Source organism: Pleurodeles waltl, chromosome 4_2, assembly GCF_031143425.1.
Source record: "Pleurodeles waltl isolate 20211129_DDA chromosome 4_2, aPleWal1.hap1.20221129, whole genome shotgun sequence".
Classification (NCBI taxonomy): Eukaryota; Metazoa; Chordata; class Amphibia; order Caudata; family Salamandridae; genus Pleurodeles; species Pleurodeles waltl.
Genome location: NC_090443.1, coordinates 945133232 through 945159256, shown reverse-complemented (window position 1 = coordinate 945159256; position 26025 = coordinate 945133232). Strand labels below are relative to the sequence as shown.

General features: G+C 43.9%; 1 protein-coding gene across 2 annotated transcripts in view; it reads left to right on the top strand.

Moving 5' to 3' along the window:
* LOC138293508 (vitamin D3 hydroxylase-associated protein-like) overlaps positions 1 to 26025 on the top strand; it is a 341751-nt gene that overhangs the window by 294137 nt on the left and 21589 nt on the right. For both annotated transcript variants that reach the window (XM_069232750.1, XM_069232749.1), the window contains exons 11-14: positions 4335 to 4378; positions 7195 to 7234; positions 16103 to 16211; positions 24170 to 24315. In XM_069232750.1, coding sequence (XP_069088851.1) covers positions 4335 to 4378; positions 7195 to 7234; positions 16103 to 16211; positions 24170 to 24315 — 339 coding nt within the window. The remainder of the gene's footprint in view (positions 1 to 4334; positions 4379 to 7194; positions 7235 to 16102; positions 16212 to 24169; positions 24316 to 26025) is intronic.

Sequence of the window (26025 nt, the reverse complement as noted above, 5' to 3'; positions counted from 1 at the left end):
AATGCATAATTGATTGATTGGGACCAATCTTGTTGGAAGGCATCTGTTGCCAGGGAAAAAGGGTCTGGTCTCCAACTGAAGAACTGAGGTAATTGTGCATCTAGACGTGATGCGAATAAATCTGTGTGAGGGTCCCCATTTGTGAAGTAGAATTTGGAACACTGAAGGGTGGAGCTTCCAATCGCTGGAATCAGTCAGAAAACAGGAATTTCAATCTGCCACTTGATTGATGTTTCCCGCCAAGTATTCTGCCTGAACCAATAGTTTTTGTTGTAGATAAAATTCCCAAAACTTTTGGCTAGTTCCGCCAAAGGTTTGGATTTTGTATCTCCCAAATGGCTGATGTACCGAACTGCAGATAGATTGTCCATGCGAAGGGGGATAGAACATCAGACTTTGTTCTTTGCAAGGCTTTTGATTGCAAAGGAGCCCACAAGCATCTCTAAACAATTGATGTGCAATGAAGACTTCTTTGGAGACCATGTACCTCCAGTCGATATTTGACCACATCTTGCGCCCCAACCGGTCAGACTTGCATCTGATTCTAACACAAGATCTGGGGCTGATGCAAAGATAGTCCTGCCGTTCCAAGCGTCGAGGTGATCCAGCCACCATTGAAGTTCTATACGGGATTCTTGATCTAGGAGGATAGAATCTGAATAAGCAAGACCCTTCCGAAGATGTCAAATCTTTAATCTCTGGAGAGCACGATAATGGAGAGGGCCAGGAAAGCTCGCTTGAATTGAGGAGGAGAGTAGACCTACAATCCTTGCAAGAAACCTGAGGGAGATAGAAGGAAGGAGTAAAGAGCGGGTTATTTCTGATTTTTATGGCTTTGATTTTTGATTCGGGTAGCTGGAGAGAAGCTTCTACTGAATTTATGAGAAAGCCGAGGAACTCCAATTTTTGAGATGGAACGAGGACTGATTTTTCCCTGTTTATAAGAAAACCCAAATCCGTGAGAAAAGAACAAGTCAGATGCATTTGGGAAAGTAGGGATTGAAGATTCTGACCCATTAACAGAATGTCTAGATAAATGATGAGACGTATACTCAGAGTCCTGAGATATGAAACCACGGGTTTCATTACCTTGGTAAAGCACCAAGGAGCTGAAGAGAGACCGAAAGGGAGGGAGGAAAACTGGTACGTTGAACCTTGCCATTGGAATTGAAGACATTTCCTGTCGTCTGGATGAGTAGGGATGGTGAGGTAAGCATCTTGGAGATCCAAACGAACCATCCAATTGTTTTGTTGGAGAGTATCCCTGAGATGTAAGATGGACTCCATTTTGAAATGACGATAGACTACAAAACGGTTGAAATCTCTGAGATTTATGACTGGTCTTAATTTTTTGTTTTTCTTGAGAACTAAGAAGATGGAGCTTAGAAAACTAAAGGGGTGTAAAAGAGTGCGTTGAATTGCATGTTTTTAAAGGAGAGACTGAACTTCTTGGGATACTAGAGAAGTTATTTCTGCCGGCCGAGAATTTTAAAGGAAGGGAAAGTGATGTTTGAAAAGGAGTGTCGTAAAACTCGTAGAATAACCCTGAACTGTACTTAGAACCCATGAGTCTGAACTTATCGATTCCCATTTGTGAAGAAAAAAATGTAGACAACCCCCAACGGAAAGATGGCCAAAAGGTACACTTACTTGCTGATTGAGAGGATCTTTGGAAGCGTTGATTCCTTCCCCTGAGAAACTTCTGGCTGTCTGGGGGTAAAACTGGGGATGGAATTCCTGAGGGGAGGAATTGTAGGAGCCTCTGAACCCCTGAGATCTTGGGTAGAGGCCGGTAAAGCGACTCCTACCTATACCGGCCCTGGCAAAAACACGATTGGTAAAGACTTTCTTTAGAGATTGCTGGGCTTTATCCAGTGATGCAAAAGTTGTCACATATTTACTCAATTGCTTGATGAAGGAGTCACAAAATAGTAGTCCGTCAGCTTTAATGCCAGGGTCCATGAAGCTAAGTTTGCTAGTTTAGGATCTAGCTTAAGGAGTAAACCTTTTCGCCTCTCATGGGTCATAGCTGAATTGGCGTTACCCAACAAGCAGAAAGCTCTTTGGACCCATAAAGACAATTCTTCCGAATCGATGGACAGATTGTCTGATCTGTCTGCTTCGGCCAAATCAAAAATTCATGCTAACGGACCCACAATATCCAACATTTTATCTTGGCACACAGACCAGGCCCTATCCACTCCTTTACGTGGATCTTTGCCAAATTTTGTAAAGAAAGTTAACATAGAGGGGTCTATGGAGGGAGGAGCAGTGCTGTGAAGAGCGAGGGAGGCCTAGGGCTTTCCGGTTTGAGTTTTGATCGGGTTTGTTTGTCTAAAGGTATGCGTAGCTTTGCTGATATATAATCTCCAACATGAGATGACGCAAACCATTCCGTGGAATTAGGGTGGTGGATAAGATTAGGGTCAAACATAGGATTACCCTCCGAGTCCAAAATGGATTTGGCTGAAGGGATATCATTGCCGACCACCGGCTTTTGTCTCTTAGGAGGAGGGCCAGACCAAGAGTCGGAGAGAACATCGTCCTCATCATAATTATTGATGTCTGAATCAGGATCAGTTTCATCATCCGTATCATGGATGGTGGAAATCACAATCTTTTGTGCACTATTAGTGTGCTTTACTTTTCTTTTGCTCTTTTCTCCTGAAATTTTCCCCTCCTTGTTTGGAGGCCTGAGAGGAACTTCGTCCTCAATCTCGTGTGAGACAGACTCACCATCCAAAAGCGCAGATTTCTTAGGCGTTTGTTGATTTTTAGAAGCCACCGTGGCTTTGCGCTTTCTGCATTCCCCTGCAGATAGGGCCGATGTAGATTGTGACATAAGGGATAAAACAGAGCTTTCCAGATTTTTTGTGACCCTGTTCATAGATAGAGAAATGGCTTTGGCAACAGGGGACTGAATAAAATCATTTAAGTTAGATTTGAACTCTTCCTCACTGTCATTGCCTTTGAAAGAATTTGAAAAATCTATTTTTTAACAGGAAATGAGTAAAAATGGGGAAAACAGTAAATAAAGGGTTACATTTGAAGAGACACAAGGAGCCGGCGTTTTTAAGGGCAAAGCCACGCCCCTAATGGGAAAAAATAAGCCTGGACACACCCAGCGACGCTGAGAGTTTGTGAAGCGTCGGAGAGAGAGCGAAGCGTGGTGCCGGTAAGGGGAACGTGAAAAAATCAATAAAATCGATGAAACGTGGCTAAAAATAGCTGAAACAGCTGTGTTTGACAGTGCGTAACAATGGGGAGAGAGGCTCACGAAAGGGAGAGTCGCTGAGGTGAGGCGTTTAGAAAGCCGGCGACAAAGGAACGGCGCAACGGGCACCAAGAGAAGCCGTGGGTGGGTAAACAAATGTTACAAACTGTAAGTCAAGTTATAAACTATACGTATAACGAAAGGTAGAAACAAATAACCATGCATGGAAATAAGAGTCAAAGCAGACACGATAAAGAGAAATATATAACCAATATATACTTACCTTGACTGCGAGCAGCAAGAAAAGAGGACTGCTCGTGGTTTAGATAGGTATATATTGGTTATGTTGGGCTCTGATTGGCCCATTCTAGTCTGTATTTTTTCCCATTGGCCCAGGTATTTTCGGGCCTTTATGGGATTGGTGTTCTTTCATTTCTTGACTGTGCTGCTATTCAAATAAAAACCAAGAAATAAGCATAATAAGAGCATCCGGTCTTGACATAAAATTAATTGACAGTGATTGTTGTTAATGTTTATTATATATCAGATAGGTGCGTCTTGTGTTCTTTTCACACAATATTTTTTTTTTTAAATGTGTGAATAGAACACAAGACACACATATCTGGTCTGTGTTATATCTTGAATGTCCGCACTGAGGCAGAAACAACCCACTTGTACATCACTGCAAACGGTAGTTAATGCTGCGAGGGAGCAGTACTTAATTTGAGCCGGTGGTTTCTGGCTTGGGGCACCGGCACTTATTTTTGGGGGCTGGCACTTATTTGTCTGCCTCAAACACTTACTGTGAGCAAAAGACACATATGGGATATGTTAGACTCTATGGGATAGGCTTACCACTGTGTTACGTGAAAGGAAGAGAGCTGAATAGTGCTACACTACTCCCTGTGCCGGTCTCCCCAACCCTGCCTTGCATCATTTATGAGGGTTTGCATCACTTTTGTGATGTAAGCCTAGTGAAAGTTGTTAGTAAATCTGCCCATATGTGACATGAATGTTCTGTCCCGTCATACATTTGTTCTACGAAAGGCTCCCACCACCTGCAGGGTACTCAACAAGAACTACTTCTGTATGGATAACTTTCTTTAATTTTTTATTTCAGTATCCAAGAATTGCTAATCATTTGAATGCGCACTGTGGAGTCGGGTAAGGATTTTTTGAAAAATACATTTAATAAAGTGTCCCATTCTTCTGTATTTTCTTTTAATGACACACGACTGGTATATGAATAGGCAGCTTTAAAATTGTCTGGTTTAGTGAAACTAGTACAAACCCATTATTTTATTAGGATAGTATGTCTGTAGGTGACGGATAACAAGTGAAAGGAGACAAGTGATTGTTCGCACAGAGGCCCTGATTCACAAAGGTAAAACTTTTGTGTAAGTTTATGATTCTTTGCTATTCAGAAAGGGATATACGAGTAGTACCTTTACGAGTGCAGAGTCTCCGCTTATAAAATGATAGGTCTTTTAATGTGCAGAGACTCCGCTCTCGTAAAGATACTACTCCTAAAATCTTTCGTGAATAGCAAACAATGTAAACTCACACGGAAGTGTATGTTTACCTTTGTGAATCAGGCCCTTCTGTCACCCGACATCTTTTTTTTCAATCAGTCACACAATACACATAGGGCCAGATGTATGTAGTTTTGGGTTTGCGATTTCCTAATAGCGAATCTTAACAATTCACCATTAGGAAATTGCATACTGGGATGTATACCAGTGTGTTTAACACTCTTTTGCGATTCCCAATGGGGTTGCAAATGACCTACCTCATCAATATTTATTTGGTAGGTCTCAATTTGCGACCCCATTGGGATGGTGGCCTGCTTGGGACAGCATACCACCATGTCTGTGACTGCTTTTTAAATATAGCAGTTTTTATTTTTATTTTAAATGCAGCCCATTCTCCTTAAAGAAAAAGAAATGAAAAGTTTCCTTTTTATTTTTTCAGAGTAGGCAGTGATCCGTGGGACAACTACCTTCTCTGAAAAATATTTTTGCTTCCATTATCAAAGGGGAAACCCCTTTCCGTTTGTGAATAGTTCATCACCAGCTTGAGGTTGGTGGTAACTGATTGTTTTGCAACCACATTCACAGTCCAAAACAATCTTACATTCCCCTGAGACTCGCACACCTCTTCTTAAGAGCGATTTGCAAACCTATTCTGCGATTGGGTAAGAGGTTACCGACTCTCAGAATAGGATTGTTACCTGGGGAAAAGCCATTTGAGACTAGGAAAAGGCTTTCATACATCTGGCCTGTTATTCGGTACAATATCACTTTTACTTCCCTCTGCATCACAAAGTTTTACTTTGGCACATATTAGAAATCAGAGTTGAATGTAACATGGTCTAAGAGACCACTGTAATTTGGATATAGAAACTAAGTGGAAGTCAGTCAAAGCAGGGATTGACATTCTGTACTGGATAACAACTTTTTACATTTTAACCGCATCACTGACGTGCTATTGAATATTGTGACTGTGGTGAGAAGGTGTGTCATGGATGGTGGCCCCGGAAATGCGGCAGGAGTTTCAGTGAAACATATAATATGGCCAGTGGGAGCTCTCCTTGTTTTACAAACTTCTAAATGGCACCATGAGGCTGCTGCCTTACTTTACCTTATGAAAAAGCTAACTCTGCAGACAGAGAGCCATATGTCCTCTAGTTGCAGCTTGAGTTTTCCAGACCATATCCCAGGGTGATCACAGATCTCATATACGGAATACTTTACTGTCCAAGATTTGTTGTTGGCAAACTGTTTTCTGTAGGGAGACAATATGAAAAACAGGTTGACAGGTACATGAATTCTGCAAAACTTGTGTCTGAGCGAGACCTTAATCTCAGTGTTAAGAGCAAACAGATGCAATTGCACATCAAGACTTAGACGGTGGTACAGACTGATGTTTCATACACATTAAATAGCAAACACAAAACCATCACGGGTGGCATCCTAGAGAGTGTCAGTCCCAGTGGTTCCACTAATAAATTAAGAGGAAGTCCACACCAAATCGGACTACCCAAAGGTTATTATATGCTGAAACAGAAACTGATTCACATGGGTTTGGCCAATGCAGAAACTTGTAAGTTTGCGGCATTCACAAAAACTCTCCACAGACCATTCTCACCCAGAAGCAGTTGCCGATATTCCCGTCAGTTGCAAAATTAAATACAATTCCAGGGTGGAATGAGTAGAGACACCTCCAGAATTATTGTTGTTGGTGGTAGAGACATCAAAATCAGCCGGGAAAATATTTTTCCCATTCAGCAAAATTGCACATGTATGAAGACATCTTTGCATGCACAAGTGGAGACCATGTACAAATATGCATATTTGCTACTTTCACAAGCACATAATTGGCAATTCATGGCACTTTATCAAGATTACTCCTGGAAACGTGTGACGTTTGCAGATTTTCAGAAGTATTTTGGGAACTTCTGTGAATGTGAAAAATGCGTTTATTGGTGTTCAAGTCAGAAAGTAAGTCAACAGGTTCAATTTTCTTTTTTAGACTTACACCCTCTTTGTGTTCACCTCAGTATAGCCCAAACCTGGAACCATAAAAAAATGGCCAATACAAATAGTGCGTTATTTAGAGTTGGGCAGATGCGGGTATTAAAAGTGAATTGATGACCGAGGCACCCATAAGTAGGGCGGATCAGACATCTGACACATTTTGGCAGATCTCCCGCACTGCCAAACTCTAAATAAGGCCCATGGCTTTTTCTATATCCCAGTGGCAGCTTCATTTCGCAACTATGAGTTTTCCACCCCTTGTTCAGCATATCTGTGAGACTGCTAGAAGACAATATTTATTTTCCCATAAATGTAACAAAAATTAAACAAGTTATATATAGTCCTTGTTTAACATTGAGTCATCTACTCTGTATTAATTATGGGTAATATGTCAACACAGACATTAAAGGCTACTAATGTTGCAATTTTGTCCTTGGACTTCAGGTCTGTGAAGGGATACTGGAAGCACAGGACCGCGATACAGGTAAGCCAGCAATATTTGTGTTTCTCATGTCTAAATTCAAATAAAATGGTTCTTGTGACTGCAAAAGATCCAGACATTGTTCATGAATCAGTACAGTTGGTCAAGTTGCCACTAATCCTTCTTTCTTGGAATCCATTACTGTTATAAAAAAAATTGTATGGATTGTTTACTCAAGAATTTAAGCTTTCCAGCTTTAGACTAAATTTGGGTCACAGCTGAAGCACAGATTCCTCCACCATTGTTTTTTTGCATGCATGATTTGTGTCGGATGAAACCTGGTCTAAATTGTGGAAGCAAAATGTGGCAAATATTGTGTATACACACCTCAGAATCCGAAAAACTTGCGGTGAATGTCTTTTTCCTTATTCCGTGGTTTTAAACTCATACTAGTTTGGTACTCTGCACCTATTAATTACTGTACATGACAATGTGAACCTTTAATACATTTGGAGAGCTTCAGCAGGCTATGCTGTTGGAAACACCTTCATGGTAGGCCAAACACCATAGAACACCTGTGGTCCAGGGACCCCTGGGGGTCCACGACTGCTTAGAAAATGTCATAATTTTAACACATTAGGTCCCAAGCTTTCAGTAATGACTCAGTGGGGGGGTTGGATTTCAATAATGATTCAGTGGGGATCCCCGGGTTCCAGTATGGATAAGATGGGGGTCCACAAAAGTCAAAAGGTGGGGAATCACTGCCATAAATCATTGCCATAAAACATTTGGCTCCATGACACTGGGAGGCCCGCTCTGTTTCGGGCCAGAATTGACTATGGATCTGCTTTTAAGTTTGATGGACGATACTCTGTCTGTCAGGGTAGCGGGCGACATTACCGCCTCCCTACTGATGTACTACCATCCATTATATTTAGAGCTAAGTGAGAGTCTGCCAGTCCTCTCTCCACCTTGAAGGGAACCGCTGTTATGGTGGTTGCTTTCAATGTACAAAAGATTGTTGAATGCCTGCCGTCGGTTTTGATGGGCGTCTGCCAAACGTTTATAATTTTTTGTTTTGCCTTTTAACAGCAAATTCTCAAAGCATGAGCTTGTTTGTGCAAAACAAAAAAACTACATCTTGGGAGTTTTCTCTCAGGGAATGGGGGGGGTCATTATTTTTTTTCTGTCCATCACTGCCAGGTTTTTCCTGATGGTGATGGACAGAATGATAAAAACACCATCCACCCTAAATGAGCTGGGTGCTGTAATTTCATCCTCTGATGGCTTTCCTTCATTTGGCTTTTGGAGGAAACTTTTGATCGATGTAGCCAGTAGGGGCTCTGTTGACAGAAACCTTATGGTTGGCCTGTCTCTAGCTGAGACAGGCAGGGAGACCGTTTGGTGGATAGGGTACACTGTCAAGATTGGAACAGAGTGCCCTGCCTGTCAAACTCTAAATCAGGACCTGTGATTTCCTATCTTTGAACTGAAATGCAAAACACAGCAGTCCCGGGCAAGAAAAAGAGTTCAGTGTCCACATAACGCTTGGAGCATACTCCGTAGCATAAAGGACATTGTTGTTTAAAAAATAGATCATCACTTTTGGATTTGTCTGTGAAACACAAACATGTGACATGGTGGACAGATTGGCATGGTGCAAATTTGATGAAGGTTTTCCTTTCATGTTGTTAGGAACACATTCAATAAAACCCCACCTATACATGAAGGACATTAATGTGTGGTAATCGTGATACTGCACTGATGGAGGTGTCTAAGTATTTGCTACCGCAATAGATTGTTGTCCCAGTTGCTGAGGACCAAGTGAACTGTGTTCTAGCACATCAGAGATTTTATTTTACTTTCTAAAATGGTACTCCTCTTTCAACATTTTTCTGAAAAACTGTTTCATAAGGGACAGGTGAAATGCTGTATTCTATAGAGAACCTAGACATCATCTTTGCAGTGTCTGTTGGCAGACATACTCAATGGAAGGGTCTCTTTGACTGAAAACTCTTTATGTACTAATGGTGGTCACAACTGCTATAAAATAAAGCTGTGTTGGAGATAGAAGTGTGCACGGCATTGATCCCTTACACCAGATCACATTTAGGTAACTGTGACTTAGCTGCACAAACCAATGGCAATCTGCAGCCATGCACTGAGTTTTTGATAAAGGCACTCTCTGATAGGAAACTACGGTAAGGTTGCAGATCTTGAGAAATATATCAAATACAAGTTGATAGGGACTGGTAAGGTCTGGTTAGACTGGTTAGGATTGTTTAGGAATATCATTTACTGATGTGTTTTCACATATTATATTTAAAATACTGTTCTTTTTCAAACAATTTAAAATAAATCTGAAAAACTATGTGCATGTTAGGTGGTCCAGCATATCGAATAGTAGCTTGTCAATATTTCAGGTGTTGATGTGTTTATTTTTTTCTAATCAAAGCTGTCTCATTCAGTGTTATTATCAGGTCTAAATTTCTGGTCCAGAATGGTCATTTTACCCAGTTGCTATTAGAAGGTACCTCTGTTTCAACATGTCCCAGATACATGTGAGGTGAGCTGCAGGACATCCTACCATTATAAATACACACTCTGAGTGCTCCCTAATCAGATCTTGATACGATTGGTACTTCCAATTTCAGAGGATTTGTCTCAATTTGGGACCTGTAACTAGTATGTGGACGTCCTCTGAATACACTAAGGGGGTCATTACAATCCCGGCGGTCGGCGATAATGTGGCGGTAGTACTGCCAGCAGGCTGCTGGTACTTACTGCCACATTATGACATTGGCGGGTTGGCTCAAGCCAACCTGCCAATGTACCAATCCGACCGCCATGGCGGTAACAGCCGCCGGGCTGGAGATATCCATTGTGCTGCCTGCGGGATTATGACCCCGTGTACCGCCATGGTTTTCGTGGCGTTTGTAACACCACGAAAACCATGGCGGTAGGCCATATTAATGACAGGGAAGGAATTCCCTGTCACTGATTGCCCCCCCCCTGACTTCTCCAGATACCCCCACCTCTCCAAACCCCCTCACCTCCCTACATCCACACCTCCCCGTTCACACACTGTAAAGAAATGGCTCCCTGTTGCAGTTACCCCCTACTTTTTGCCTGATACTGATGCTGACTTGACTGAGAAGTGTGCTGGGACCCTGCTAACCAGGCCCCAGCACCAGTGTTCTTTCACCTAACATGTACCATTGTCTCCACAATTGGCACAACCCTGGCACCTGTGCTCTCGGAGGACAGAAACAAAGCCTGCTCTGGGTGGAGGTGCTTCACACCTACCCCCTGCAGGAACTGTAACACCTAGGAGTGAGCTTCAAAGGCTCAAGCTTCGTGTTACAATGCCCCAGGGCACTGCAGCTAGTGGAGATGCCCGCCCCCTGGACACGGCCCCCACTTTTGGCGGCAAGTCCAGGAGAGATAATGAGAAAAACAAGGAGTCGTCACTGGCCAGTCAGGACAGCCCCTAAGGCAACCTGAGCTGAGGTGACTCTGACTTTTAGAAATCCTCCATCTTGCAGATGGAGGATTCCCCCAATAGGGATAGGAATGTGACCCCCTCCCCTTGGGAGGAGGCACAAAGAGGGTGTAGCCACCCTCAGGGCTAGTAGCCATTGGCTACTGCCCTCCCAGACCTAAACACACCCCTAAATTCTGTATTTAGGGGCTCCCCTGAACCTAGGAACTCAGATTCCTGCAACCTAAGAAGAAGAGGACTGCTGAGCTGAAAAACCCTGCAGAGAAGACGGAGACACCAACTGCTTTGGCCCCAGCCCTACCGGCCTGTCTCCCCCCCATTCCTAAGAAACTGCTCCAGCGACGCTTTCCCCAGGACCAGCGACCTCTGAATCCTCAGAGGACAACCCTGCTCTAAAAGGACCAAGAAACTCCCGAGAACAGCGGCCCTGTTCACCCAAGACTGCAACTTTGTTTCCAAAGGAGCAACTTAAAGACAAACTGCGTTTCCCGCCAGAAGCGTGAGACTTGCAACTCTGCACCCGACGCCCCCGGCTCGACTTGTGGAGAAACAACACTTCAGGGAGGACTCCCCGGCGACTACGAGACCGTGAGTAGCCAGAGTTGCCCCCCCCTGAGGACCCCACAGCGACGCCTGCAGAGGGAATCCCGAGGCTCCCCCTGACCGCGACTGCCTGACTCCCAGATCCCGACGCGTGGAAAAGACTCTGCACCCGGAGACCCCAGGACCTGAAAGAGCGGAACTCCAGTGCAGGAGTGACCCCCAGGAGGCCCTCTCCCTTGCCCAGGTGGTGGCTACCCCGAGGAGCCCCCCCCTTGCCTGCCTGCATTGCTGAAAAGACCCCTTGGTCTCTCATTGAAACCTATTGAAAACCCGACGCGTGTTTGCACACTGCACCCGGCCGCCCCAGTGCCGCTGAGGGTGTACTTTCTGTGCTGACTTGTGTCCCCCCCGGTGCCCTACAAAACCCCCCTGGTCTGCCCTCCGAAGACGCGGGTACTTACCTGCTGGCAGACTGGAACCGGGGCACCCCCTTCTCCATTGAAGCCTATGCGTTTTGGGCACCACTTTGAACTCTGCACCTGACCGACCCTGAGCTGCTGGTGTGGTAACTTTGGGGTTGCTCTGAACCCCCAACGGTGGGCTCTCTTGGACCCCAATTTGAACCCCGTAGGTGGTTTACTTACCTGCAAGAACTAACAATAACTTACCTCCCCCAGGAACTGTTGAAAATTTCAGTGTCCACTTTTAAAATAGCTATATGTGATTTATGTAAAAAGTATATATGCTATTGTGATTATTCAAAGTTCCTAAAGTACTTACCTGCAATACCTTTCAAATGAGATATTACATGTAGAATTTGAACCTGTGTTCTTAAAATAAACTAAGAAAATATATTTTTCTATACAAAAACCTATTGGCCTGGAATTGTCTCTGAGTGCGTGTTCCTCATTTATTGCCTGTGTGTATGTACAACAAATGCTTAACACTACTCCTTTGATAAGCCTACTGCTCGACCACACTACCACAAAATAGAGCATTAGTATTATCTCTTTTTGCCACTATCTTACCTCTAAAGGGAACCCTTGGACTCTGTGCATACTATTCCTTACTTTGAAATAGTGCATACAGAGCCAACTTCCTACACACATGCATACACACTCATTCACACATACATACACGAATGCATACATCCAATCACAGACACATCCGCACACGCTTCCAAACATACACTCAGACATGCATTCACATTTCACAACATACACGCACTCACACGTCCGTACATGCACACACTCATTCAACACTCAACACACACCTGCATTCATGCACACACATACATTCACACCCCCCCACATACATTCACACCCCCCCCCACATACATTCACACACCCCCCACATACATTCACACACCCCCCAACACACACACAACACCCCCCACCCCACTCTGAGACCCAACTTACCTGGATCCAGGCGGTCCTCCGGCAGGAGAAAGGACGGGGCACTGCTACCGCCAGCAGCACCCGCCAGCAGAACACCTCCAGGCCGTATTATTTTTCATAATTCGGCTGGCAGGGGTCTACTGGCATGGTGCCGCTGGTGGTAGCAGCACCACCTTACCACCATCCACCAGTATGGCCACAGCCGGATTTCTGCCATTCTTGTGGCAGAAATCCGGCTGTGGTTATATTATGGCGGACGGCTGGTAGCCATGGCGATGGGCTTTTGGCGGCCGTCGCCTAGGCTTTTTTTACCACCAATGTTGTAATGAGGGCCTAAGTGCTTATTTATCTTCTTTAGAATGAACAGTTGTGATAAATTAACGCATGGCTTGAGGCTTTGCATGTCATATAAGGGATAAAGTACCCACCTCCGTACGTCATAAGAATATTGCAAGTCACCAAGGATTTCCATGACCATATTGAGGGACAAATCACATACAATCCCTTCAAAACTGCATGGAAATATTGTGCCTACACGCCTCCTAGTTCTTTCATTATCTCTAGCTGTGTCATGCTTTAGAGAGCTGTAGAGACAGGCTGACACCTCTCCCAGAATTCAGCCTGATTGATTGAAAACCGGTAACCGACAAGATGGAAAGAGGGGGAATATCCAGGCTATATAGATCTCTCATAATAAATACACCTGATATTTATTGTTCATAATATATGGCCAGGCCATCACGCTTCCCTCAAGCTGCTGAAATGCATGTAAATTGCAGACAAAAAGAATAAAAGCAAAATCTGTAGTGCAAAATTAAGCACCATTAAAAGCACTGTTCTGCTCTTCAAAACCCGTGGAAACATGCAGGGATTCTGTATGTACTCTAATGGCCTATGTAGTGAAAAAAGAACACATTGCCATACATGTCTCCTTTCTACTATTCATTTTTTCTTTTTAGAAAAAGGTATCGGAAGAAGGGAACGCCAGTACCTGTTTTCCTTGTTTAAACTGCAAATGCATCTATGCTGCATGGCTTGCCTTTCACACTGGCTGCGGACTCTGGCCGCACGTATTATGAAGTTAAAATGAAACCAAAATAAGCTGCGCCACGTTTTCATTACACGTGACAAGAGACTTCACAAGTCGCTTGCATTGAATAAATTAAAGAGCTTTTAAACTAGAGTCGAAGTCTCGCGTGTATTATAAAGTAATTACCTTTGTTGCTTACATGGTTGCAGCAGGATACAGTTAATAGCATTTAGGCGTTTTATGTGTTCCACATTGAAGGCAGAACCTCGGCGCAGAACCACAGAAATAAACTTTAATTTACCTTTCAGCAAGGTGATGGTGGCAAAACAGGAGGGCGCTGTGGCCAGCCACTGGCAACACCCACGTCTGTCAAGGCCCTAACATGTCGCATGGAGGCTATGCACGCATATACAATAATTTTGAGCTTGTTGGTCAGGCAGTGATTACGAATTCGGTTAAACTCGAAGTGTAACGTATCACCTTAAAAATAACTACAGAGAAACAGAAAGTAATTTGCAATCAGTGTGAGTTTCAATCTGTCTCCCCAGTGGAAGTCTGGATTTGTATACAAAATGCCCTTATACAAGACTCTTGGAAGATATAGTCTTCTGTATTGTAAAGGGCTTGTAAACAAACAAAATGAAAAGAATATTGGTGCGTGAGAGGTTTCCAAGATCACACAGAGTCCGAGGAGAAGTGAGACCTGGAGTGATAGACAATGCTTATAAAAAAGGAAGGTCTTAAGAAGCACTTCAACGTTCATTATAACTGAGATCCTGTCCGAGGGTACCTGTTTCTCTACAGGAGCATCTTGGACCCTCTGAGGCTGCGCACTTCCACTGAACGGGGACCTAGCTTGGAGCCCAGAGGAAAAACAGAAATGGAGGAAGAGAAACACATAAAAAGTTTCATAAAAAGGGACCAGTAACCGGAGTCAAGCAAGAGTAATTCAAATTTGTAGAATGTATTTAACTCCTCCCAGTTTTATACATTTATGTAATATATATGTTTCAGTGTATTAACATGGTTCTGTCAAATTTTATGTTGAAGGATTACTTTCATGGTTTTAATTAACTAATAAAATAAACATTCTCTCTCATAAAAAGGGAGGCATGCAGTGTCCTACTCAGATGACCTGGACCGTGGGCCATTACTAATGCCCCTTATGGACCCGCAGGCCATCTGACCATGACAAATACCCGCCTAAATCAGTCCAATATCTAAAGAATAATGTCAAGAGTCTGGTCCACCAAAAGGTACTAGAAAAACAGAATTGAACAGCTGTCACCATTTAATCCATCATCTGATGCATAATCTGCAGATTTCAACCAAAATCTTTTCCTATTCAGGCAGATCAGAAGTTACTAAAATTTCTTCACACAAGGTGTAAGGGCGCCAAACTCTTTCCGAACCTTAAGTGAAGCACTTTCAGCTGTTGAGTGCTGCACTTTCCTATTGAAAGAGGTGTTAACGTTGTCCAAGTATTGTTAGCAGCAGGAAAGAAGGTCTTTAAACATGTAAATGCAGTTCAAACAGGATGGGTAAATGATTCCTTCTTGATCATAATATTTTGTTTTGCTATTAAAACAGTTTCATACTTACACTCTAGACGCTGTTCTAAACGCTGTATTTATTTCAGCAGAGAGTCCCACTTCAGAAGAATCACAAAAATTATTCATCTCGTTATTTCCTATGTTTTAAATTCTAAGGTACCTCCAAGTGAGAGAGACACAAGTATGAAATGTAATATGTTGTTCTGCTGAGTGGTTTTTAATGGAACGCATAAAGTGGTAGGGTTGATTAAATTAAGGCGCAAAGCAAGGCAAATTGTGTGTCATTTACGAACCACATAATTTTTGTATAATGTGTCTCTCCTTGCGGCAAAATTCAGTCAAACTTGCCTCATAATGTGCTTCGTTACTGCTAAGTAATTCCAGGGTTCACCGGTAGTACCTAACCATTAATTGGTCTGTGCCAACAATCAGTGTTAAACTCCAACAATAAGTCTATCACCGTTTCAGTAATCATGTCATGTGCACCTTCAATCCGTGTGAGGTTTAGAAGTTTCAAACTGGAGAGAAGCATATAGTGCTTTTTGTGAACAGGTGTCTAGGCTACTGTGGCAGGGGATCTGGTATGCCACGTAAAATGATGAAATACGGGTACGATACCACTCACTAATTCAGTCACTCGCTTCGTCAATCAGTCGTCTAATCATTCAAACATTTAATCTTGGTGTCAGGTTTGGTATTGCAGTGTGCATTAGTTTATTGCCATCCTAAAAAACAATACTAGTGGTCATACCATTTACTGACAAGTCGTGGTGTTCCTTGAGAAGATGGGCCAAGCTGGAAGTACAGCATATGTCAGTGAAGAGTTCAGGGTGGTAGTCTATGGCTTGGGCATTGTTTGTGAAATACATTTCAGCTGTTGTGTGTAATCCTCTTTCTTTTGTTCAGGAGTACAGCAAGGAGTTTGTCAAGGAGTGGAGGAAGCTGAACCTGGATGTGCTACTTTGTCCTATGCTCAGTCCTGCCTTCAACGTGGGGTCCCCTGGAAAGCTCTTTGGTGATGTAACACCTGATGATTTTCCCTTTTGTCATACCTATGTATGCAAAACAATGCATATTGTTGCCAAGAGTGTAGCTATAATAGGTGCAGTCAGTGCAGTGGTACCGGTTCCAGTTTGCACCACACTGGTTGCAATTAATTTTTCATTGACTTGCTCATATTTTTTCCTAGTGTCTGCCTGGGCCTTCCTGTACTCCAGATTGGTGACGAACCATGGGGGTAAGAGGACCTCAAGGGTATAGTTCAGCGCCAGTCATGGCTGCTACCAGGAATGGGTGGGGGGCGAAGGGCCAGCACCGCAGCTAGGGGGCACGGGGGAAGTTACATTAAAAAAAAAGAAACTTACCTACCCCTCCGTGATGCGCCACTCTTCTCTCCCCAGCCAATCACAAGGATACTTTAATGCTGTTATACAGCATGAAAGAAGTGCCGTGATTCAGGGGAAGAGTGGGGAACTGCGCTTGGTCTCTACCCAGCTGTAAAATGCAGCTGGGTGGTGAGTTTTTAAATGTGCATGTCAGTTTGGCCTGCCTCTGACGGCCAGCCAAACTGACATGCGCACATACCACTCCTCCTCCACTTGACGTGGGGGTGACTGCATCCCGCCCTACTAAGGCAGAAAAATAAAGGGATAACAAAATAATTCTATTATCCCTTTATTTTTCTGCTTTTCGTCAGTGGGCCAACACTCCTCCACCATAGCGGAGGGGCCGCCACTGTTCAGCGGACAATTAGTTGCGCATGTTTAAAGTGAATCATTCTAGGCTACTTGTCTGTCTTTCCACAGTCTCCTGTGTGTCAGGATAAGCTGTGTTTCTTGATTCAGGAGGGCGATCACAACTTATTTGCCCCTGTTGCCCGTGCGTCTTGTTAACTTAATCACAAAATAAACAAAAGCAACCTAAATGTCCATGTGAACCTGGGAATGTATGTACAAACCACAACTGTTCACACAAAGCTCATTCAGCGAGAAAATAGTGGGTAAAACCAGCAAAAATGACTATAACCATTGTAGTGTCATATCATGACAATACACAAAATAGGTTTCCAGTGTAAGAGTGCAGATTTATTTACATCGTAAATCGCATTATGAAATCAGTGTTTAAGCATAAGTGCAAAATGAAGCCCACGTGGGCAATAACCACAACTAAACATATAGGTGAAACAAGTGGAGAGAATCATGGGTATGTTGATATGCAAACAAATGTACAGTAAAGTCCTATTAGAGCAAGCACATAGGTGCCTAGCTACACAATTGATATGTCAGGAGTTTTTTTTTGTAAATAGTGTTGATGGCCACTCAATCCATCAAGAAGTAAGAGGGTCTTATCATAACTAAAAGATATTCTGGGGGGGGACCTACAAAAACCATGAGTTTATGTAAGTCCAGAAACCTATTAAAAGAATGTAACAAAAATTGGGATATATTCAAGAATACCTACTGGAGACTTGAAGTGAATTCAAATTACTGCCCATAAGGTGCTCAAAAAACACCTAGTGACTGCAAGTAAAGAGAAAAGTATATACTTCCAGTTGCTGTACCTAAACTAATGTCTCGTACAACCATTTTCATTGCTTGATTAGGGCCGTTGGCATTCTTGCTATGCCACTGATTATTGCATTTGTATATTTTGCCTTTTAGTTTAGATGGGGAGATAGCTATAGGGATGAATCTTTGCTATTTTAATGCTCCTTGTAGGAAGCTGACCTGGTGTGTGGTGAGCACCTATGGTGTTATCCACTTATACCAGGTCCAGGTATCCCCATTAGTGAAATGTAGGCAGTGTGTAGGAAGCCAGGGCTCTCTAGAGGTAGCTGTGGACGAGCAGCTAACACTTATGTAGGAAACATTCAAAGCTTACGCAATACCACTACAGTCACACAGCATTTACACACATGAAAAAACCACACAGTTTTATAAAAATAAGGGTACTTTATTATAGTAACACAAATGCTAAAATACTGAATATGCAATGATCCAATATGAAGCAAGTAAACACACTATTATGTACACATTATAAGTGTTACAAAAATAAAGGTACTTTATTATAGTAACACAAATGCTAAAATACTGAATATGCAATGCTCCTGTAAGAGGTAAGTAAACACACTATTATGTACACATTAGAAGTCAGTGATTAGCATAGAAAGCAATAGCAAATAGTGAAAACAATAGCAAATAATGAAGGCCCTATGGGGTGACCAAACTAGGAACCCCAAAAGGTAAGTACCAGGGTCTCCCCCAGCGACCAGGAGAGAAGAGGTAATTACCTGGTTTTCCCCAAAACAACAGGATAACTTTGGAAAAGGACTGTACAAGACCCAGACGAGACTGGAAGAAACCAAAGGTGGATCTTGACAGAAGAGGACCTGCAAAGGAAGGAGACCAAGTCCAGTTCGAGTTGGAGTGTCCGGCTGTGGCAGGAGCCACTACCCAATGTTCTGTGGATGAAGGACCAGGTCGGAAGGTGGACAAAAAGTCAGCAGTGCAGCACAGGAGCAGAAGAGGAGTTCCAGGAGTGATGCAAGTGATGTCTCATGTTGGCAGTTGTGATGCAGTCAGTAAGTGGTGCCTCAGAACCACCAAGAAGCCTTGGCAAATGCAAGAGTAGGAGAAGAAGGTTTGCAAGGCTGAAGAGGACCAGCAAGGTCAGGGGACTCAACACAAGGAGGTGACCATCAGAAGCTTGGAGAGTTACAAAAGGAGGAGGCAGCCCCCGCCTGCGACCCACGGGCAGCAGGCATAGGAGTCGCGGTGAGGCCCACTCAGCACACCTGAAGAGGAGTCCCATGTCACTGGAGCAGCAGGCAGAAGACTGTGCTTTGCAAGAAGGAGTGCTGGGGGCCAAGGCAATGCGGAGCCTGAGGATCCCTTGGAGGAGGAACAAACAAGTCTTGGTAACTGCAGGAGTTGCAGTGCACAGGGCTACTGTCCTGCAAGGAGAGGCAAGGGCTTACAGTCTCCCAAGTTGGACAGCTGGTAGAGAAGACCAAGTGGGCCACTCCAGAGCACCACCTGTGATGCAGGATCCACGCAGCTCCACAGGAGAGAAGATCCACATAGACAGTCATCATTGCAGTTGGTGTCTGTGGTTGCAGGGGAGTGACTCCTTCACACCAAAGGAGATTCCTTCTTGTTTCTTGTGCAGGCTGAAGACTCGTCACCCTCAGAGGATGCTCAGCCAGGGAAATCTTGCAATTGCTGAAAGGAGTCAGACAATGTTGCAGAGCCGTGTAGTCGCTGGAGTTGCAGACTGTGGTTCCTGGAGGGTCCAGTTGCAGTCTTGGTGGCCAGAAAAAGAAGTAAACAATGCAGAGGAGTCCTGCTGGAATCTTGCACATCGAATCTGAGGACCCACCCAAGTGGGAGACCCTAAATAGCCCAGGAAGGGGGACTGGTCACCTAGTAGGGTGACCACCTAACAGGAGGGGAGCTGTGACGTCACATGCCTAACCTGGCCACTCCGATGCCCCCAGAGGCCTCTGCCCACCTTGAATTCAAGATGGCAGAATCAAGTGGCCACCTGGAGGAGCTCTGGGCATCACCCTTGGGGTGGTGATGGACAGGGGAGTGGTCACTCCCCTTTCCATTGTCCAGTTTTTTGCCAGAGCAGGGCACGGGGGTCCCTGGACTGGTGCAAACCAGTTTATGCAAGGAGGGCACCAAATATGCCCTTCAAAGCATACCAGTGGCTTGGGGAGGCTACTCCTCCCAAGCCATGTAACACATATTTTCAAGGAAGAGGGTGTTACCTCCCTCTCCCTCAGGAAATCCTTTGTTCTGCTTTCCTCTGCCTGAGCTGGTCAAGCAGCAGGATGGCAGAAAACCTGTCTGAGGGGTGGCAGCAGCGGGGGATGCCCGTAAAACCCCAGAAGACTGATAGGAGCAATGCTGGGGGTCCTCTAAGGAGCACCCAGAGTGCATGGAATCATATAACCAATATTGGCAACAGTATTGGGGTATGATTCTGACATTTTGATACCAAACATGTCCATGTTCAGAGTTACCATTATGTAGCTGGGCATAGGTAGTGACCTTTGTCCAGTACATGGGTAAAATGGCTTACCTGTACTTGCGAAGTCCATTGTAATGGAGCTGAAGCTCGTAGGGGCACCTCTGCTCATGCAGGGGTGCCTTCACATACAGGCCAGGTGGGCCTACCATAGGGGTGACTTACAGTGACCTGTAGTGAAAGGGTGCATGCACCTTTTCACACAGGCTGCAATGGCAGGCCTGCAGACACATTTTGCAAGGGCTCCCATGGGTGGCACAATACATACTGCAGCACATGGGGATCCACTGGTGGCCCAATGCCCTGGGTACCTAAGTACTATATACTGGGGACTTATCTGGGGGCACCATATGCCAATCAATTTTGGGGTGTGCTAAGTCCAAAGCAACCACATTTAGAGGGAGAGGGCACAGTCACTGGGGTCCTGGTTAGCAGGATCCCAGTGAACACTGCCAAAACACACTGGCACAGTCAAAACACACTGGCAGCAGACAAAAAGTGGGGATAACCATGCCAAAAAGAGAGTTACTTTCCTACATTCCTTGTTGCAAATATATTTTCGTCAAAAATGCCAGCATATTCCCTGAAATATGGTCGCCAAACATCAGTAGGTGCCCCAAACATCAATAGTTCACAACATTTTTCGAAGACTTTGGTCACATTAAAATTAGAATTACACGTGATCTTAAATGCACATTTGTGAAGCATATTTGACTTATCTGATTAGCTAAAATACAATAGATGTAATTGACCAGTTTCAGTAGCTGGTAAAGTAACTTTGTATTTTGATGGATACAGGTCTGAAAGGTGCCCTCTCCTCCTGAGACTCTTTGGTGCTAATGCCTTTATCACTTTTTCCTCTTTTGCTGGTATACTATGCTGTTGGTGTACACAGTAATGCAAAAATGGGAGGGCATCTGCTTCCCGTGACCCACCTATAGCCTTGTAGAGGTCCCCATAGACTTCAGGAGGTGTAGTTAGACTAAAGAGAGGTACTAATCTAGCCTCATCAGAACCAGATCTCTACCTACCAGCCAAGATCACTGTAATGCCCCGCTATTCACCCCTCTAGTCTCCTCCTTTGGGTGCATGGCAAATTATCCCACATCATCCTCACCTTGTCCCTTCAGTCGTGCCCCCTCAAGTCACACTGGAACTCCCAAGCTGGGATGGTAAAAAGGACAACAGGTTTTATAGTCTTTTTGTGACCAGATCAGCAGCTTAGTGAGGACGATCACAAGGGTCTAGAGATGCAGGCAGGGCAAAGCACAAGATGGATCAGTGACGTCTTCATCAGTCTATGGAGGACACTGGCATGTGTTCCACTGTTTGCTGAGGATGACCCTGTCTTTCCCCAGGGTCCCTACAGCAATACAGAGGAGCGGCTCCATGTCCTTTACTCACCAAGATCCACCCAGAAAAGCCTGGAGCCCTGTCTAAATTATCTTGATAGCCATCCTCTCTTCAGGGTGACTGGAAGGTCTGTTCAGCCGTTCCCTGAGGGGAAGGGAAACCTGCAATCTGTAATGGCATGCTTCTTTTATAATGATCTAATCCCATCACTTGACAACCTCCAAATATGTATCCCAGACCACTTGACACTGGGGACTAGAGGAGGTGTAGCTTCTGCTCTCCTTCCTGACCTGATAAATAGTGTGTGTTGCCAGTTACAATTAGACAGGAGCAAACATGCACAGACACTGGCCAATCCAGTCCTCCCAGCTTCAAGGATATGCCTGGGAGGCACCAACATTCCCAGATGGAATAGAATACAATCTGCAGAGATTTGTGTTTGTTTTAGGATATGCAAATTTTCAAAAGTATCCCCTTTCTCCTACACAAAACACTTTCCAGCTGAAGAGAACCTTTTTTTCATACTACGATAAAATGTGATGTTTGGGCAGTTTCCTGTGACAACTGGCGACCTGGACAACTTACACCTACCTGCTGTCTTTTAGTGTAAGTTAAACACATTTTGAGTGGGGAAAGTATTGAAAATATTTTTGAGGGCCACACTACACAACATTTATAAGGAAACACCCATTGTCCTGACCTACCAAATCACAGCACAAATGCTTGCCCATGTGCGATTTTCACCCTGATTCCGAGTTGCACGGTTTTAGAATGGTAAAAGTCACATGAGAGTTTACCATTGCAGCTCAGGAAATTGACCTCAGTAGTATGTAACTGTAATTGTAATAGTATTTATATAGCGCTTACTCAGGGGCAGCACCTCCATTAGGGCACAGGAGCATTGCCCCCCGCCAGCAGCAACAGCTGCACAACTTTTATAGTAAAAGGGGCAGGGCCTTGGGGCTGTGACAGGATGAGGGGGAGTGCACAGCACTCCCCTTCTGTACGCATGTATGTTTGGCCGGCCTTCTCTGGCCGGCTAAACACACATGCGCACTGGGCTCTCTCCAACCGAGCAACACAGTCACTGCGTTGCTTGGTTGGAGAAAGCAGGCAGAGACTTTGTCTGCCATGGAGCGCCCTGGCTGGGCGCTCCGTCCAATCCTAACTCTGCTTTCATGCTGCCAGCAGCATGAAAGCAGTGTTACGACTGGACGCAGGGCAGGCTGGGAGCCTGTGCCTGTAGTCCTGTTGAGGAACGGATGGGAGCTGTTAGGCGCGGCACAAAAAAGTATGTTTTTTGTAAAATGACTTTTCTTTATTGTCGTGCCTCCCATCCCCCCTCATGCACCATGCCACCCCGTCCCGCCCCTTTTCCGTCCCTTGAGCCTCTCCTGTGCTTACTACCCCTGACGAGGCGTCAAAGCGCTTTTTGGCAAGTAGCAAGCTACTTCAGAACCCAAAATGATTAGTGGTGCATTAGTAAAGGTAAATTTGACAACAGTATTAATATTAGTATGAGTTGATTTGAGCAGAGGATATGTGAGTTTGTTAGTAGGGTTGAATAGAGTAATTGAGGGATAGAGGAGGGAAGAATCAAAAAGTGTTAATTGGTAGTTTATAGTAATAGGATGATGCCTGGGATAAGAAAAGAAGAGATGGATGAGGGAGGAGTCTCAAAAGGGGTTAGGGAGATCATTTTAGTAGAAGGGGTTTTGGGTGCATCAAAGGTAAGATAAGTGAGGGAGAATTTAGTAGGGTTATTTGGGAGATCATTGTAGTAAACTTGGGTTCAGGGTGAGCTAGGAGCAGTAACTAGGAGTAGAACCTCACGGGATGAGGAATTACCGAATAGGATACATTTTTCCAGCTTTAAAACACAAATTTTGCATACATTTACCACGTGCAAGAGGTTGTGAATGCCTGTGGAGGCTTGTGGATGGGGTTGGGTGTAAGGGAGGCAATGTGAGGAGTCGGAGTGTATTGGGAAGATTTTATCCAGGAGGGGCATTGTATGTTCCTCCCTCCTAGAGAAAATGTGGAATTAAGCTTAGCTGCTGCTACAACCAAAGTTTCATGCGATTTTTTTGGTTGGAATAAATCGAGTCAGTTTCTCCTACATTTCTCCCACACCCAGTAAAAGCAGGCGAGGAAAAACCCAACCACTAATACTTACGAAGAGCTAAATTGACAAACAAAAGCATGCATTAACCTCTCTCCAACTAACCTGTAATCAGGGCTTCTGCCTGTAGACTCATTGTATCAACTACCCTGGCTTTTGTGAAAATATATTTGCTGGTATTCCTCTCAATGTGGTTTCCACTGACTTATTATTTTAACATTTTTATTACAGGATTACTTTGTAGGTACATTAAAACACATAGTAATTAACAAGTATTAATATATTTTTAGTGGTAATTTCCCTGCTTCCTTTGATTGGTCTTGTTTTTACTGACTATTTGTGCAAACATTCAGCAAGTTGCTGAAATAGTCCAATCAGCAGTAACAAGTTTGCTGTTTCTTAAACTGAATCTGAAGAGTTAGACATCCTTTATTTGGAGTAATAATGTACAGTGCTATCTCTTACAGCTGGATTTTGCTTCACCATGCTCTACAATGTTTTGAACTTCCCTGCTGGGGTGCTACCGGTGACCACAGTGACTTCGGAAGATGAAGAAGAGCTGAAACACTACAAGGGCTACTTCGATGATCTGTGGGATAAGGAGCTCATCAAGGTTAGTTTCACATATGTGGTGGTATAGTAAATCTTGACTTCATCCCTCATTACGAGTGGTCCGGTAATGGCTGTGATATCTATCGTCCTTTCTAAAATCCGACTCTTCTGAGTCGAATTGATCAAGTGTGATAAATAGGATCCAATTATGAGTTTTGGGGGAATAACATGCACTTTTTGGTGCTTACTACAACAAAAGCGGCATCTTCTGGCAAATACCAGACAGTTTCCCCATTAAATGGTTTCAGATTTGACCTGCTGGTTTTTATCACAAAACTTGCAGTTGCAGTATGTGTGGTAATACAGTTAACCAGGCCACTTGTAATGAGGGCCTTCGTAGTGTTTGCGTGAGTTTACTTGATTTCTGCTTACTTTAGTGTAATGACTTGAATCTTTCAAGGCAAAAGGGCCTCTTTATAGGAATTGCTCTAATCTGGATTTGGACGGGCCAAACTAACGTTATTAGATAGATGTTCCAGCATGCCATGCTTGTGAGTTTTTTTCCATGCACACAATTGTGGTGAATCCTGGTGAGATAAACAGAGGGAAAAGGCAGTGAAATAAGGAAAAACATGCCATAAACCTGCCGATTCCAGCTCTTGTTCCGCCGCTTGGATGCCAAAATCTGAAGTTTGTGGTCATTCTGCATCCGAAAAGTACTGTGTCCCACAGTTTCGGTACTTTGGGTGCAGTATTACCCCTAAGGCGTTCTTGCAATTGCTGTATAGAAGAATTAAATGTGAAGGTAGAAACATTGGAGACAGTGGCAGCAGTAGCACTCATATTTAATTTCAACATTACTGAACCAAATAATTTTTTTTTTCATGTTTTAAAATAAGGTAGGTGTCTAGATCCAAACTCTACAGCACAAATTTTTCAGAATGATGCAAGCAATGACGTAATAAAAAAAGAATTTTATAAACCAAAGTTAAGATAGCCCTTGGCATTAAACCGAGTCAACCATTATCTATCTACACGTCCTCTGGACGATCCACCATCTTTCAGCCTTAGCAAACCTCAAATACTGTGAGCCCACCCTGCTTTATCTACAGTAAATTGGTGGGGATCACCATTGTTCACCCCCTGTAATATGGGAGAGTGCAAGCCTCACCCCCCCCAACAGTAACAGTGGAGGGAGCCATCGTGAATACCACCTAGTACTACAGAGGACCTACCAAACGTCACCTCCCATAGCGCTAGAATATCACTACTGTTCTCTTTCAGTAATACTGATTGAGCTACCATTCTTCGCCCTAATAGTTGAGTCTCAAACCTTTTCTCCCAGTAGACCTAGAGGGAGCCATCAGATGTCACACACAGTAATATTGGGGAGCCAATATGCTTTGCCTCTATTAATACTAGGAAGCTATCATGCATCACCGAAGGTATTACTGTAAAAATACCAGCCTTCACCTTCAATATTAATGGAAAACCAACATGCTCCCATGGTCGCTCCTTTGGTATTACTATACTGATGGAGCTTCCATGCTTTACTGCCAGTAATCATTGTATACTTCAACTCCAGTAATACTGAGGGAGCCACCTTGCTTCACTACAGTCAATATAGCTGGAAGCAACATACATTTCCCCCATTAATATCAAAGGGAATCTCCATCAGTTTTCACCCACAGTGACACTGTTTCTTTCTCAGTAATACTGGAAGGAGCAGCCATAATTTACTTTTCCTCTCCACAGTAATACTAAGGGAGTA